At 35.1% G+C, this 14,832-nt stretch overlaps 1 protein-coding gene across 1 annotated transcript; it reads right to left on the bottom strand.

Annotated features, from left to right (window-relative positions):
* Positions 1-454: 454 nt before the first annotated feature.
* LOC120353673 (odorant receptor 43a-like) lies at positions 455-14,135 on the bottom strand. The gene is made up of 5 exons (XM_039438324.1): positions 13,552-14,135; positions 10,141-10,240; positions 7,363-7,464; positions 2,396-2,551; positions 455-576 (listed from the first exon to the last, which is right to left on the bottom strand). Exons 1-5 carry the CDS (start codon positions 13,845-13,847, stop codon positions 517-519), a joined length of 714 nt encoding a protein of 237 aa, XP_039294258.1. The 5' UTR covers positions 13,848-14,135; the 3' UTR covers positions 455-516.
* Between the last annotated feature and the right edge of the window lie 697 nt (positions 14,136-14,832).

Below are 14,832 nucleotides of genomic sequence, written 5' to 3'. Positions count from 1 at the left end.
CACAGAGTTTGTATTTTCGACTATTTTAGAGTCCCCGCGAACCGTTTCACTAATCAAATAAAGGGCGCTGAATCCGAATCTGAAATCAAAATTTTGCTATCTCGATTTTTAGGCGATTTCGATTTCTGGTAACTACACGCGCCCGGCCGGGATAGCCTACACACTCACGGATTTCGCCCGAGCCGATCCGAGCCGAGCCGCGCCAGGAGCCCTGGTCGGATTTGGCTCGGCTCGGCTCGGCCTGGCTCGGCTCGCAATAAAATCGCCTACACACTCACGGATTACTCTCGAGCCGAGCCAAGACAGGCCAAATCCGCGTGCCAAATCCGTAGGTGTGAAGTAATACAACCAATAATTACCGAATATTCAATTTTATGTGAATGTAATGGAAATCGTATGAATGGTGTGACATTATACAGTAGCTCATGAATCAATCTAAGTGAATTTCAAGACATAAACGATATTTCCAACTCAATGTATTTCCAAATTACATGTTTACATCCACCAAATCTGTAATTAAGTTAGCTGTTTCCTTGTATATAACACGTTTCCAACTGAGAAGGTGAATTTCATCACCTGTAACAAAATATCAAACTGTTATAAACATTGATAAACATGAAACATGAACTAATGATATTGGAATTATTGATTATATTTTAAAAAGCATACATTATTCACAAATATTATTCAAATGCTGATAATCTGAATCTATACAAGCGTAATGGCACTCACTCACTGACAGACTCACTCACTCGCAGAACTAAAAATCTACCGGACCAATAACGTTCAAATTTGGTAGGTATGTTCAGTTGGCCCTTTAGAGGCGCACTAAGAAATCTTTTGACAATATTTTAACAGGAAATCTAAAATGTGTTGAGATTCTCCCATAAGCTTCCACAGTTCTCAACAATTTCATCGTGATTAATAAGCTGAATAAGGCTAGTCGTATAATGTGACGTGACGCGACATGACCTGACGTGACCCAAGTCTGCTACATGAGTGTTAATATCATAATTATGGTTGTGGCTTCCTCTTGATGTGAACATCATAATACTAGTGAGCCCCTTGTTTGGAGATCTCGCTCATGAACTGTTGTATTGTAATCTTTGAAACCAGCAACTTTCAATTATACAGAGTTGATGAAAATAAATTATGGAAACAACTGAAAATTTCTTCATTGGGGACCTTATTTGAAATGAAAAATTACTCTCCAAAAATCACTCAGTCACTTCAACTATTTGTCGCTTATATCAATCCAGTAGCTATTAAGCGACTTTATCGCTCGCGCAAAACAGTTGTTATCACACTACGCAAAGAAGAGCGTGATAATTTTGCAAGAGCAATAAAGAAGCACTATGCGCGAGTTACATACAACATTTTTTCCACAAGTGCCCAAACCTGTTAAATTACTCATATCTGGTGGAGTTAATAATAAATAATAATTAAATAAATAATTCATCTTCACTGATATCCATCATGGCTGCAGAGTGCAGAACCGGAACAATTACCGACTTTTTCAAGTTAAGATCTGACCTATTTTTGCTCATCATCAGCTGATTAGCAAGCATAAAGAAACTCTTCTGTGTATGCAGGAATGATGAGTGACCGTAAAGAAGATCTACTGCACATGCGCAGATGGTTAGCGAGTGAAAAAGTAGATTTTCCTCAGAAATAAGCTGTTTTACGAGGAGAATTGAGTATGTAAATTCTTTTTTATGCGAAAAACTCATTTTTTCAAATGAAAAGGTGGTCATGTGATACATCATTTCAACAAAGACTTCCAAAAGAAAATGAATGATGAAAACCGCATATTGATATTATCTCAACCCGTATCAGTTTGTTGCAGTAAAAGTTGTAAATTATGTTCTATATCAATCAGCTGAAATCATACATCTTACAACAGGACTGTCTTAGTGATAGCTTCCAAATAGCATCAGCTGATGTTATGAAAGAATGGATGGAAAAACTGTTGCAATCGCATGTAATGAATTCTTCAGCTGACTAGATTATAAATCAAAACAATTTTTTCCTTATGGACTATCAATGTTATTTTCATATCCTGAAAAAGGACAAAGGAGTGAGTCATTTTTTTGTCCAACGAACTTGACCAGTAAAAAGGGTCAAAGAATCCGATAGATTTTTAGTTCTGCGAGTGAGTGAGTCAGTCAGTCAGTCAGTGAGTGCCATTTCGCTTTTATATATATAGATAGATTATTCAATCTTCATCATTCTATTATCGGTTCCACATACACTAAAGATTAACCATCTTGTACTTTGTCACCTTTAAATTTGGATGAAAAATAGCACAAGGACTACTGTACCTTATCTAACAATGTTATTACATTAGTGTCATTTGCATTGCAAATAAAAATAAATAATTAGACCAGTGACTCACATCTTTGAAGGACATGTAGTTGAGTACAAAAATGCCGTAAGGTTTAATTTGAACGTCTCGATTAGCCTGAATCAGCATAATATGCATCGACTGTCTCAACCATCGGGGTTTGTCTATCCAAGGAACCTCCAGTAGTGATTTTCGCAGTCTATCATTCTGAAATGATATGAAGATAGAATAAAAATGTCATGGCTGATTTCCTAATTCTCTACAATAATAGGTAAAAGCAAGGGTGATGAAAATGAAAACCTATAGTTTTTAACATGCCACTATATCTAGTAAATTTGAGAGAATTTGACAGTTCTCTGGACTTGTTGTCCAGTCTCGATCATGATTAGTAAAAATTGTATAATTTCAACAGATGAATGAATAATACCATAGAGAAACAATAGCATAAGTAGATATCCCATGGTATAGGGTGTTTATGTCGCAACTGTTACTGTTATCTCAAGCCGATAGTCCACGTAGTTCTTTCCTGTGAAGCTTTATGACGCTGGTAGTCTCTCATATTGTGCCGTTCATACACTCTTACCCGGTCAAAACAGTAAAAATCGACAAAAATCGACAGTAATCGGCTTGAGATAACAGTAAAAGTTGCGACATAAACGCCCTATACCATGGGATATCTACTTACGCTATTGTTTCTCTATGATAATACCAACATAGTGAGAAGATATTTGGTAAGCTATGAAGAAATACCGGGTGTTTCAAAAAGAATGACCCAAATTGAGTAAAACGGGTCGCCGTCTACGTGTCACCCCGACAACATGACACCTGGTGATTTTTGCCAACCTGTACCCTCGTAAAAAAATACCATTACCGTCAAGTTGTCACCCCGACTACTTGACACCTTCTGGACAGAAGGTGCCAACTTGTCATGACCTTAAACGACAACCTGACACCTCGCACACTCTTGTCTGGGTGTCACCCCGACTACTTTTCTCCTGTACCTGCAGGGTAGTTTGTCGGCACCGTTTACGACAACCTGACACCTTGCACGCTGGCGTCAAGGTGTCACCCCGACTACTTGACACTAACAGGGCACCAGCTGGCAAAACTCATACCCCCGCGGAGTGGAAGTAGCCAAATTTATCCCAGACTGTTCGCGCAAGATGTCTTGTCGAACTGTAGCTACTGCATCAGTTATCCTGATTGTTTAGCTCCTCAGTATCAAGTGCTAAGGGAGGAACAATGTTGAAGATAGTGTTTTAGTGTTTATGTTCCTCTCTTAGAACTTGATATTATTGAGAAGTTAAAAACCAGGATAACTGATGCAGTCCGAGAAGACATCTTGCGAACAGTCTGGGATGAATTTGGCTACCGTCTAGATGTCGTCCGAGCCTCAGAAGGAGTGCACATAGAACACTCATGATACATTATCATAAACTCGATACTTTTGTGAGTAATCTGATGTGAAATTGGTTTGTGTGCACCATTTTTCCAAATAAATATAACTGGTTAAACTTGGGTCATTCTTTTTGAAACATTCGGTATAATGAGCTACCAGAATATTCAAGTGTGAAAATATGTATAATGATCTTACTTCGCACATATTACTTAAAATGAATAATTGACGAAAGATTTTGATTTACTTTAGAAAATCGATTTTAATGTCAATTATAATATAAATCTCAATAAATCTTAAACTGTACAAATATGAACATTCAATGATTCTCTCATCAGCTCTGCTGTTAGTTTGATAAACAACATTAGTAAATTATTAACAAGTCATATGGTTCATATGATTAGAAAGAAGAAGCGTGAATGTAGAGCAACCAGCTTCTTACATCTCCCCCCCTTGAACGAGAAACTTCCTCGAAGGTGTCAATTTGCTTGAGTGACAGATGATTGGTTCACTCCCATTGATTCCGCAGGCCACTTCATACATTGAGTTTGATATTCTTCTTATAATGGGGAACGGTCCACTTCTAACTTCATCTAATTTATTTCTATTCAACTTGTTCCCTTTTTCTATATACACTAGTTCTTTTTCCTTGAAACCATATATTCTTCTGTTCTTATCACATCTCAGTTTGTTCCGTTTGTGGTTTGAATTGGAATTTTTTATTGCTTCTTCTCTGTCTATTTGTAAGTTTCGTTTTTTCCTCAGTTGTGATGGTATTATTTCCAAATCCTCTCCCAATAGCAGATATCTTGGTGTAAATTTAGTAGTGCTATGGATTGTCTTGTTGTATTCTGATGTGCAACTTTCCGCTATTTTCGACCACGTCCGCGTTCTTCCTTCTGGACTATTCACTTTGCATCTAATACGATTCACCAATGTCTGGTTTAGCCGCTCATTAAGACCATTTGATTGTGGGCAATCTACCGATGTGAACACCATTGTAACACCTTTTTCGAGTAGGTAATCTCTAAACTTTTTTGATTTGATAGACGCATATTGATCAGCTAATAGGATCTTGACAGAATGGTTTTGTAAGATAGGATCTAGCAAACGAATGTATTCTTTAGTAGTTTGACCGCTAGAGCTTGAAGTGAATGCATATCTAGAGAAGTGATCGACCAATATGTGTAGGTATCGTTTTGTTGAGTTGTTTCCACCAAACCCTCTAACAGTATCTATCGACATGATCTCATACGGTTCACTAGCTGGACCCAATTGTGAAAGTAATCCTATTGAGCGACCTCTTCTTGTTTTATTCTTCTTACATATATGACACGAATCACAATAGCGCTTGACCATTTCATCCATGTTGGAAAAGTAGTAATGTGGACGTATGTGTAATAGTGTGTGGTGAGTTCCGATATGTCCTAGTTGAAAATGAATTTTCTCAATCAATTCTTCACCCTTTTCTTGAGAAAGGAAGATTCTTTTGTTTCCTTTCATACATTTGTAGAATATTTCCTCTTTATATTCAACATTCCTATTATTCATTATTGCTTCTTTGTTTTTTTCTTGATCGTCTTTTATTTCTTGTATAGATATCAAATTCACAACTGTTAAAATGTCTTCATTTCCTTCAAAGTGCTCTAAAACTGGATTTCTTGATAAAGTATCTGCTTCAACATTTCCTTTTCCTGGGCTATATATCAATGTGAAATCATATTGCGATAGGTAGTATACAAGATCTCCCAATTCTTCATCGGTTCGTGCTTTCACTCTGAGATTCTCCAATGGTTTGTGGTCTGTGATCACTGTAAACTTCCGTCCTATCAACCAATATTGCCAATACATAATTGTCTCTTTTATAGCCATACATTCCAGATAAATAGCTTTTTTCTTCTTTTGAGCAGGGCTCAGTTTTTTTGAAAAATATGCTACTGGATGAAGCTCATTATTTTCTTTTGGTTGTTTCAGTACAGCTCCAAATCCCTCTCCACTGGCATCGGTGAAAATGAATACTGGTTTTTCATAATCATAAATTTGTAATAGGGGACTAGAACATAAGTATTTGTTCACGTTTTGGAAAGCTTTATCACATGTCTCTGACCGACCAGATGTCAGGTATGTCCTTCCTCAGTAGATTGTGCTGTAAAGGTTCTAGAACTTTCACTGCCGCATTCTCGTCTATGTATTTATAATAGACATTTATTTTCCCCCGCAAACTGGCGTACATTCTTCTTGGTTTTCGGTTGTTTGTCTCTTTTCAATTGCTTTGAGATTGTCAGTGAGTGACAAGGACGGACTGAGTTATTTTCAATTATGTGTCCCAAATATTTAATTGAACTCCTTGCAAAGTTACATTTTTCCAATTTCAGCTTGAACCCTTCTTTATAAACCGCATCAAGTACGAGGTTTATATGTTTCAAGTGTTCCTCAAATGTCTTTGAAAATATTAAAATATCATCAATGTAGCAAGTACAAAAATCAGTCAACTTATTTTTTTGTAAAGTGTTACCCAATATTCTTTGAAAAATTGCAGACGCGGTCTTCAAACCAAATGGTATCCGTAACCATTGATAATGGCCTTCGTGGGTCACAAATGCAGTTTTCATTCTGTCTTCTTTTTTTATTGGTATTGTCCAGAATGCTGAATTAACATCAAGTACTGTGTACCATTTACAATTACCAGCCTTCACTGTTATATCTTCTATTCTTGGGAATGGTTGTGGCTCTGGTATTACAATTTTGTTCAGTTCCCGGAAGTCAATACATAGCCGTGATTTTTTTTTCTTCTCGTTTGAAGGCAAGTGTAACAGGAGATGCAAATGGTGAAGTTGAATATTCAATCAATCCTGCCTCTAAAAGTTTTGAAATTTGTTGTTCTATTTCTTTTTTATCTGGGATACACGTTCTGTATGGCTTCTTAATAATATATCTATCTTCTGAAAGTTTGATTTCTGCCTCTGCATGTTTTACCTCACCTACATCATATTTGTGTTTTGCAAATAGTGATTCATAACCTTCAATCAGCCTTGTTATTGTTTGTCTCTTTTCAGTATCAAGATAATTCAGATTGCTTTCCATATTTACAGAGAAGACAGATGACTCATAATTCAATCTTTCAACATCTGATGTGAAATTGGTTTGTGTGCACCATTTTTCAAATAAATATAACTGGTTAAACTTGGGTCATTCTTTTTGAAACATTCGGTATAATGAGCTACCAGAATATTCAAGTGTGAAAATATGTATTAACAATAAATTCATGAAAATATTCATAATTTTGGGGGATATGATATTTAATTTTGAGATACAATTAATCAATCAGTTCTGTTTGTGTAGTTGAGAAGTTGATATTGTGGTAGTAATTATTCATATTGGATGAGAAAAAAGACCAAGAAATTGTCAGAAACCACAGATTCATTGATACTTAGAAAGACCGATTTTTTATCAGTATTGTCCTGAAAGAACAGTTATTATTATATCAGATATGACTTGAATCAGATCCATCCAGTGCATGTGGAAGGCAGTGTAAAAAGAACTTGACAACTATGTTGTTCTATCATTCCCACTTAATTAATAAGGACGTGAATCTAACTATAGGAATGCTATGTTACTCAACCTGGTTGAAGATTTGTTGTCCATTATGATAGATTGTGAATAGAACCAGATTGGTGAAGAAAAACATGAACACAGAAAGGACAGCTTTTCTCAACTCACTCTCCTGTAAAAACAAGGAAAACATTGTTAATTCAATTTGAATGATTTATTTATAGTGTAAATGTTTGTCCCACGTATATTCATTTGAATATACTGAGATTTTATGGAGAACCAATTAAAGGAGCGGATATACAGTATAATAAGTATAAGTTTTTATATTCACATATTTGTTTTACTATATATTTTACCTGTTTTCTTTAGTATTATTTTGTACTGTAAGTAAATTTTGTTATCATGGCGAATCTGTTGCTTTGAACCACCATTTTGTGACGTGTCTATTCTATGCACCGTTAAGTGGGAGGAGAGTGTCTAGCTGGCCAATGGCAGGCCTTCATGACCTTGACCAATAGCAGTACTCACCTACTAGTTTAAATTCTGCTGCTCTTGTATTTAGTCCAAGTCTATCAGAGATTGACATGGTGTAACAACCGAAACCGGTCTTTCTACTTTTAATAAAATCTGTGGTATTTTGACAATTTCTTAGTCTTTTTATTTGAAAAGTATAATAAGTGCTCAATCAGGGTTGAAAGGTAGATTTCAATACTTGAATCAATACTCTGTTGATTCATGTCAATTCGATAACGTTCATCCGGGCTGACCTGAAATTGATCAGTTGCGACCTGAAAACTCTGACACCAGACCTGAGCCAGCCAGGTCACTCGATATTATTATTATTATTATTTATCCGGGCTGAGAGGATTCAAATATTGTTAACAGCCAAGGTAGATATCGATTGTCACAAATAAAATGATTCCAGGCTTCTATTAATTAGCTTTTCACCATTCAAGATAAAATTGATAAAGTCAAAAATGAATGAAAACGTTGCGGAAGACTCGGAGTGCAATTTAAACTATCAAATGGTATTTCTAATTTGTTGGTTTGTTAACAGCATTTCTAGTTTGTGCACTATTTCATATCAACACCTGATTGGTCAGTGTTGGAAAGACTAGGAGGAGCTACAAAATTACGTCCAATCAGAAGAGGTTAGGAGGTGATAGGAGGTGTGGCTTCAATCTGAATCTCACACACATTATGTGATAAATTGTTTTCCATAAATGAAAGGCTAGAAGTCACTGCATTAGAAGAATATAATCGTATTGATTAAGGTTGTAGAGTAAATATTGATATTGTGGAACTCCTCCATAATTGAAGTGACTCGAGTTATTGTCAAAAAATCCACTTTATTTTAATAAAAATTAATCTTGAAAAATAATTGTATTGCATTAACAACTATAGATTCGCAAACCGAGTCTTACTTGCCAAAAAATCTCAGGAGATATTTCTATGATGCCCACATGAGCTTCAGCTTGTCCGTGGGCAATAGAAAGTGCGAGGGTGATTTGATGAGATGATCAAACATCCATGCCTTCCGACGGGATTTGAACCCACGACCAGGTAGTGCCAGCAGACTGAAGAGTTTAACGTCTTATTAGTTTCGGCCATCCTGGCCCAAGGATAGTATATATACTATTTAGTATAATAGACAAGAATGACTATTCATAAAATAGAATATTGTAGTACCTTTTTTGAAATTAATAAAATAATAGATTGAAAATACAAATTATAACAACTATTTCCAGTGATCTACACCATCACTGTTTTTAAAAAATACTTTCCTTATCCTTGATCTTGGCCAACATTATTGTCATTATACAGAGTGTTTTAGAAGTAGTGTCAAACATTTTAGGATATTGTTCCTGGTTGGTAGGAGACTGCAAATGACATATTTGAAGTGTCCAAAACTCAGCGGTTATCCTTATAGCTGCCATTTTGTTTTTCACTTAGATATTTTCATATCAAGAATGAAATGATGTATTGATCTGGAATTTGACATGAATATTTATGCTATAAAGACTTTAAAAAGTAAAATAAAAACTCTTCGATGTGAATTTTCGAAATCGCAGCCATTTTAATTTTTTTATTGCAAATTTCACGAAAACCGTTCACTTTACAGAAAATTCACAAGAAACAAAAAAGGTGAAAAATTCTATCAAAATTTCAAGGATACCTTATTTATTAAGATCGGTCAGAGAAAGTCAGAGAAATTCATTAATTTTGTACAGCATGCATGATCTTGAACAAAAAAGATCATCTGAAAAACATTGTAAAATCAGCTGGAAGGCCATATTGTGCCATACCGAGTTTCAAAGCTTCATCTTATACAATTAGAATTCAAAATGTGATATTGATGTTTAAATTGTGAAAAGTGATCATGCATGCAATACGAGAATAATTAACGTCTTTGTTATTCTTTGGCCAATCTTAATAAATAAGGTATCCTTAAAATCTTGATAAAATTTTCTAACTTTTTTGTCTCTTGTAAATTCCCTTCAAAGTAAACAGTTCTCGTGAGATTTGCAATCAAAAATTTAAAATAGCCACCATTCTGAAAATTTACATCGAGAAGTTTCTATTTTTTTTTAAAGTTGAGTCTTTGTAGCATGAATATTCATGCCAAATTCCAGATCAATACATCATTTCATTCTTGAGATAAAAATTTCCAAGTGAAAAAGCAAAATGGCAGCTATAAGGATAACCGCTGAGCTTTGAACACTTCAAATACGTCATTTGTAGTCTCCTTTCGTCCAGAAACAATACCCCAAAATGATCGACACTACTTCTGAAACACTCTGTATTACAGAGTGAATTGATTTATGTTATAGATAATTTGAATTCTTACCGTGAGAATAAAATATGCATCTACACAGTTGGGTAGCATTATAACAAGTTGCATACAACAAATCGAAAATTGGGAATTATTGTCACAAGTCCTGATGTTCCTGAAAATTTAAATTTTATCAATAACTAACTGGCCCGGCGAACTTCGTACCGCCAAATAGTTAATGCATATCATGACAAACTTTAGCTGGATGCACACCTGAGGTGGCGCGATGCGGCATTTTGCATCCAGGTGCTCCTTGCTTCTTGGTTTGGATGGAAGAATTCACACACACTGAATCGGGCATGGCGTGGAACGGTGTGATAGAGCAATCTCCATAAGATCAACACTTTGTATCATCTTAGTATTAGCTTGATCTGATGCATCACTATATTTTTAAGGAAATCAACTAACAGACAGTATTTACATTTATATCTCAATATGGACTTCCTATGTGCTTAATTAGTAGCGCTCGCTGGTAATTGAATGGTATATCTCCTTGCTGCTGATTTTCCCGTGCATATTCTAAATTTACAGCATTTCGAGTTCTACAACTCAAGTTTGGAAGTTGTTCGTCAAAATAATTTACTAAAAAATAAATAAATAAATTACTAAAAAATAAATGAATAGGTAATTTACTAAAAAATGAATAATTTACTAAAAATCAATTAATCCTAAACACCGAAGTCAGCACAATTAATTATTCGAAACAAATCAATGTCTTTAGAGCATGTAAGTCTTTAACCTGAGGCCGCACTGCTGGAGTGTTACATACAGACACAGAATACAACTGGGAGTTGTATATTCTGTTGACACAGAATACAATATAGGATTTTTCTCTGATACAGAACAGTCATTTTGTTTTTAGTCGAGGCGTCTAGAATAAAATACATGGGCGGTTATGGAGCAGCACACACTCTTGTCTACTATCTACAGACGACTGTTGTATGACGCAATGATTATAACAGCTGATTTTCACTTTCCTTGCCCTATTACCCCATAGGTAAGGGAAGTATTGCTTCCCGAAAAAAATTAAGGTACCCCAATTTCTAAACGTTTCAAGGTCCCCTGAGTCCAAAAAAGTGGTTTTTGGGTATTGGTCTGTATGTGTGGGTGTGTGTGTATGAGCGTCTGTGTACACGATATCTCATCTCCCAATTAACGAAATGACTTGAAATTTGGAACTTGGATTAGGTTATTACACTACAAGGATCCGACACGAACAATTTCGATCAAATGTAATTAAAGATGGCGGCTAAAATGGCGAAAATGTTGTCAAAGACTGGGTTTTTCGCGATTTACTCGGAAACGGCTCAAACTATTTTGATCAAATTCATACCTAGAGAAGTCATTGATAAGCTCTATCAACTGCCACAAGTCACATATCTGTAAAAATTTCAGGAGCACCGCCCGATCTATGCAAAATTTGATTTAAATTTCCAATTATCAGGCTTCAGATACAATTTAAACAAAAAAATTCAAGTGGAGAAGATTGAGCACGAAAATCTCTACAATCAATGTTTTGTAACATTTTCACCTAAAATTGAAAATAAGCTCGAAACTCGAGAAAATAAGATTATTCAATTGCAAACTGTTGGCAACTGTTGATTCTATTGAATCATTCACTATGAAGAGATAGCAGACTTCATGTGTCTGCAGTGCTATTGTCCTGTCACCAGTTGGCTCAGATCTTAGAATAGTAGACTTGAGATGCGCGTGAACACTAGCGTCAGTAGATTAATTTTCATAACGGCAAGGAAAGTTGTGTGAGTGCGCCATACCAGCTTTTAATCATTTTAATGTACAGCTTAATGGATACTACTAATGTATTCTGTACAGGCAGGCTGAGGAAAACCAATGGTTTGAAATGAATCAGAACTGGAAATTTATAAAATAGAATTATACTACCCTTTTTTCAAAAATAATAGATGATTAAGAATACAAATTAGTTTTTAATTATTTTAAAGAAAGGTTACTATTTCATTTTGAAAATAAAAGTAGCCCAGATTTCATACATTTCAGAACTGGAAAATTTTAATTTAGATGGATATCATAATAACCAATGGAAGGTGCAAATTCAGGGCTGCAATATTTCGATATTCGTTCTGAATTCTTTGGGTGAATATCATGATATATCCTACATTTCTCAATTACGATAAAGCCAATTGTTACAAAAAGGTCCATATTTTTCGACCAATGCATTGAGATCTCTGTGGTACTGTATAGTTTAGATTTTCAAGGTGAGCTTAGACCTACATTTGAATTGGATAACCTGCATTGTTGATAAATAGTATGAATGCAATACTATAATGGCTTCTTGTGGAGAAAATAAAAATTATTTGTGTTCATTATTTTTGATTGAAAATTCTTCAATTCAACACAGCTACAAATGACTAAGGCTAGTTTCACACTCATTCGGTTCGGTTCGTTTTCGGCAAATTCCGATGTGTGAAATGGTAATTCGGTTTGAATTCGGTACCGAATAGAAACCGCATAGAACCGAACGCCCACTTGACACTAATAAATTCCATCAGGTTTCAATTCGTTGCTAGCGAGAGGCTACTTTCACACACTTTCGTTTCGTTTTCGGCAAATTCCGATAAGTGTGAAACGATGATTCGGTTTGAATTCGGTACCGAATAGCAACCGCATAGCACCGAACGCCCCCTCGACACAAATAGGTTTCATCATATTCGAATTCGTTGCTAGGAAATCAGGAGAAAACAAAGTCTTTTACACATGCTTGCCTTTTCTGTTTCTATCCTGATATCGTGATTATCTGTTTCAAATTTTTTAAAGTCAAAATCATATGGTCAATTCATTTCTGTTAGTTCACAAGAACATTTTTTCTCAATGAATAGTTTGCTAAAAAAATTAGAAAGATATAAATTGAAACTCAGGGAGAACTTTTATTTATTTTTTTCCACAAATATTACATGATTCCATCAATGGAGAGAAGAGATGAAGTTAATATACCATGTGTCAAAACAAGGAAATAATTTTCATTTTGAAAAAATAATCTCTCTGAACATCCAAAATTAACAAAATCAAAAAAAAAACTATACAAATAATTCACAAGTTTTAATTAACTTAAAAATTTTGTTGTTCAAGAAATAACATCTTACAATTTAACACAAGCTGTTATATTCAAATATATACCAGCATGAACTGTGAAAATCCAAACACAGCTGTGTTTGAGAAGGAAACACCCAATTACAACCATACGAATTAAAACCTGACATGTATGAAAGCCTCATTCGTTTTCGGTAACGAACCAAACCGAACCGAATGAAACCAAATGCGTGTGAAGCTAGTCTAAGAATGAATTATCGAGGTTACCAAATGCAACAATTTGGAAAAAATTTCACTTGAATTTGAAATTTTCAATTCAACATCACTAGTCAATGGATTGAAATTCGGAAATGAACCAACCTTATAATGCGCTGATGGCATTTCACTATTCTTGCCATGTCTGTCTTCAACTGAAACATCCATTTAAAGTCTTCACTCTCATCAATATCATCGAATTCCTTTCTGAAATTATCGATCAGTATATAGATTGTATCAAATTCAACCAACACCCTCGCAATGGAGAGGAATGAGACGATGATCACCATGTGTGCCGCAATGAAAACAATCACAAATACAGTAATTCCCAGTATGTGGATGTATATGGAGAAGATGGGCTGATCGAATTCTGGTGGCATGTAGTATAAGAGCAGAATCATCCCAAACGATTCAGATAGTTCTCCCGGGTAAACTGGAACTTGGAACCATGAGTAGAGAGTATTTCTTGACAGAATCCCACAAAACAAACACTTTACTACCAGTGTGATGCTCTTACTTGTGAAAGTGGTACTCGAGAGGTACCGTTTATGGAGAGCATCAATTTCTTGCCAAGTTCGTCCCCTATCTATGAAATCTTCCCTGCTGACGTGAAAATCCTCCTCGATCAATTCTATCTGTTTTCTGATTCTTTCCGGTTTGAAATAGTTTTCTAGAACACATAGATATACCAGTGATGATGATATTCCGACTACAGAAGCCTGCATTGCAATGTCAGTATTTTCCACTGCTGGAATCGCTGTGAACACACCACCCAACACAATTGTCACAATTGTAGTCATCAGGTAAAACGGCATTGAAGTGTGTTGTTTGTCGTAAGCTACTAAGTTCACAAAGCCCTTGAAAAATGATGTTCTCTCCATCTCTGTTCTCCAAAAATAAAAACACTGCCAATTTAGTCCTTTGTTTCCAGTCTATCTTGCTATCTAAAAGCTGAACTTTCTAAGGTATATAATAATTTTCCGAAAAAAATGTTATGTTCACTTTATTAAATTGTGGAAAATCATTGGAATTGGGATATTGAATGACGGGGGATACTGTGACAATTCCAAAACTGAAAAGATTCAAGTCAATCTTGTTTTCCTTTTTGTTGTATTCTGTATATATTTTTGTGCAATAAACGATTTGATTTGAATTTTTGAAAAAAAAATCAAAAGATTGAATTCCCAGCCAAAATTGTGACAACTTGAAGTCGTATAATATAATTATAATATCAATTTTAGTGGAGCTCAGTTATCGTTGGAAATATTTCAATATCTCTAAATGAATAGTTTCTAACTGAGGAAAGTAAGTTATGTGCTATCGAAATTCATTTTCAAAAAATATCGAAACAACAATATAACCGTACCCTATCACGTTTTGAACTGT

This window comes from Nilaparvata lugens, chromosome 11 (genome assembly GCF_014356525.2).
Source record: "Nilaparvata lugens isolate BPH chromosome 11, ASM1435652v1, whole genome shotgun sequence".
NCBI lineage: Eukaryota > Metazoa > Arthropoda > Insecta > Hemiptera > Delphacidae > Nilaparvata > Nilaparvata lugens.
This window is presented reverse-complemented; position numbering and strand designations above follow the sequence as displayed.

Excerpts from the sequence above, each read along its gene's own strand:
- LOC120353673 (XM_039438324.1), bottom strand. The coding sequence starts at position 13,847 with ATGATTCTGCTCTTATACTACATGCCACCAGAATTCGATCAGCCCATC. Across the intron at positions 2,552-7,362 it reads GACAACAAATCTTCAACCAG|AATGATAGACTGCGAAAATC; the intron begins GTTGAGTAACAT and ends ATATCATTTCAG. Across the intron at positions 577-2,395 it reads ACTACATGTCCTTCAAAGAT|GTGATGAAATTCACCTTCTC; the intron begins GTGAGTCACTGG and ends ATTTTGTTACAG.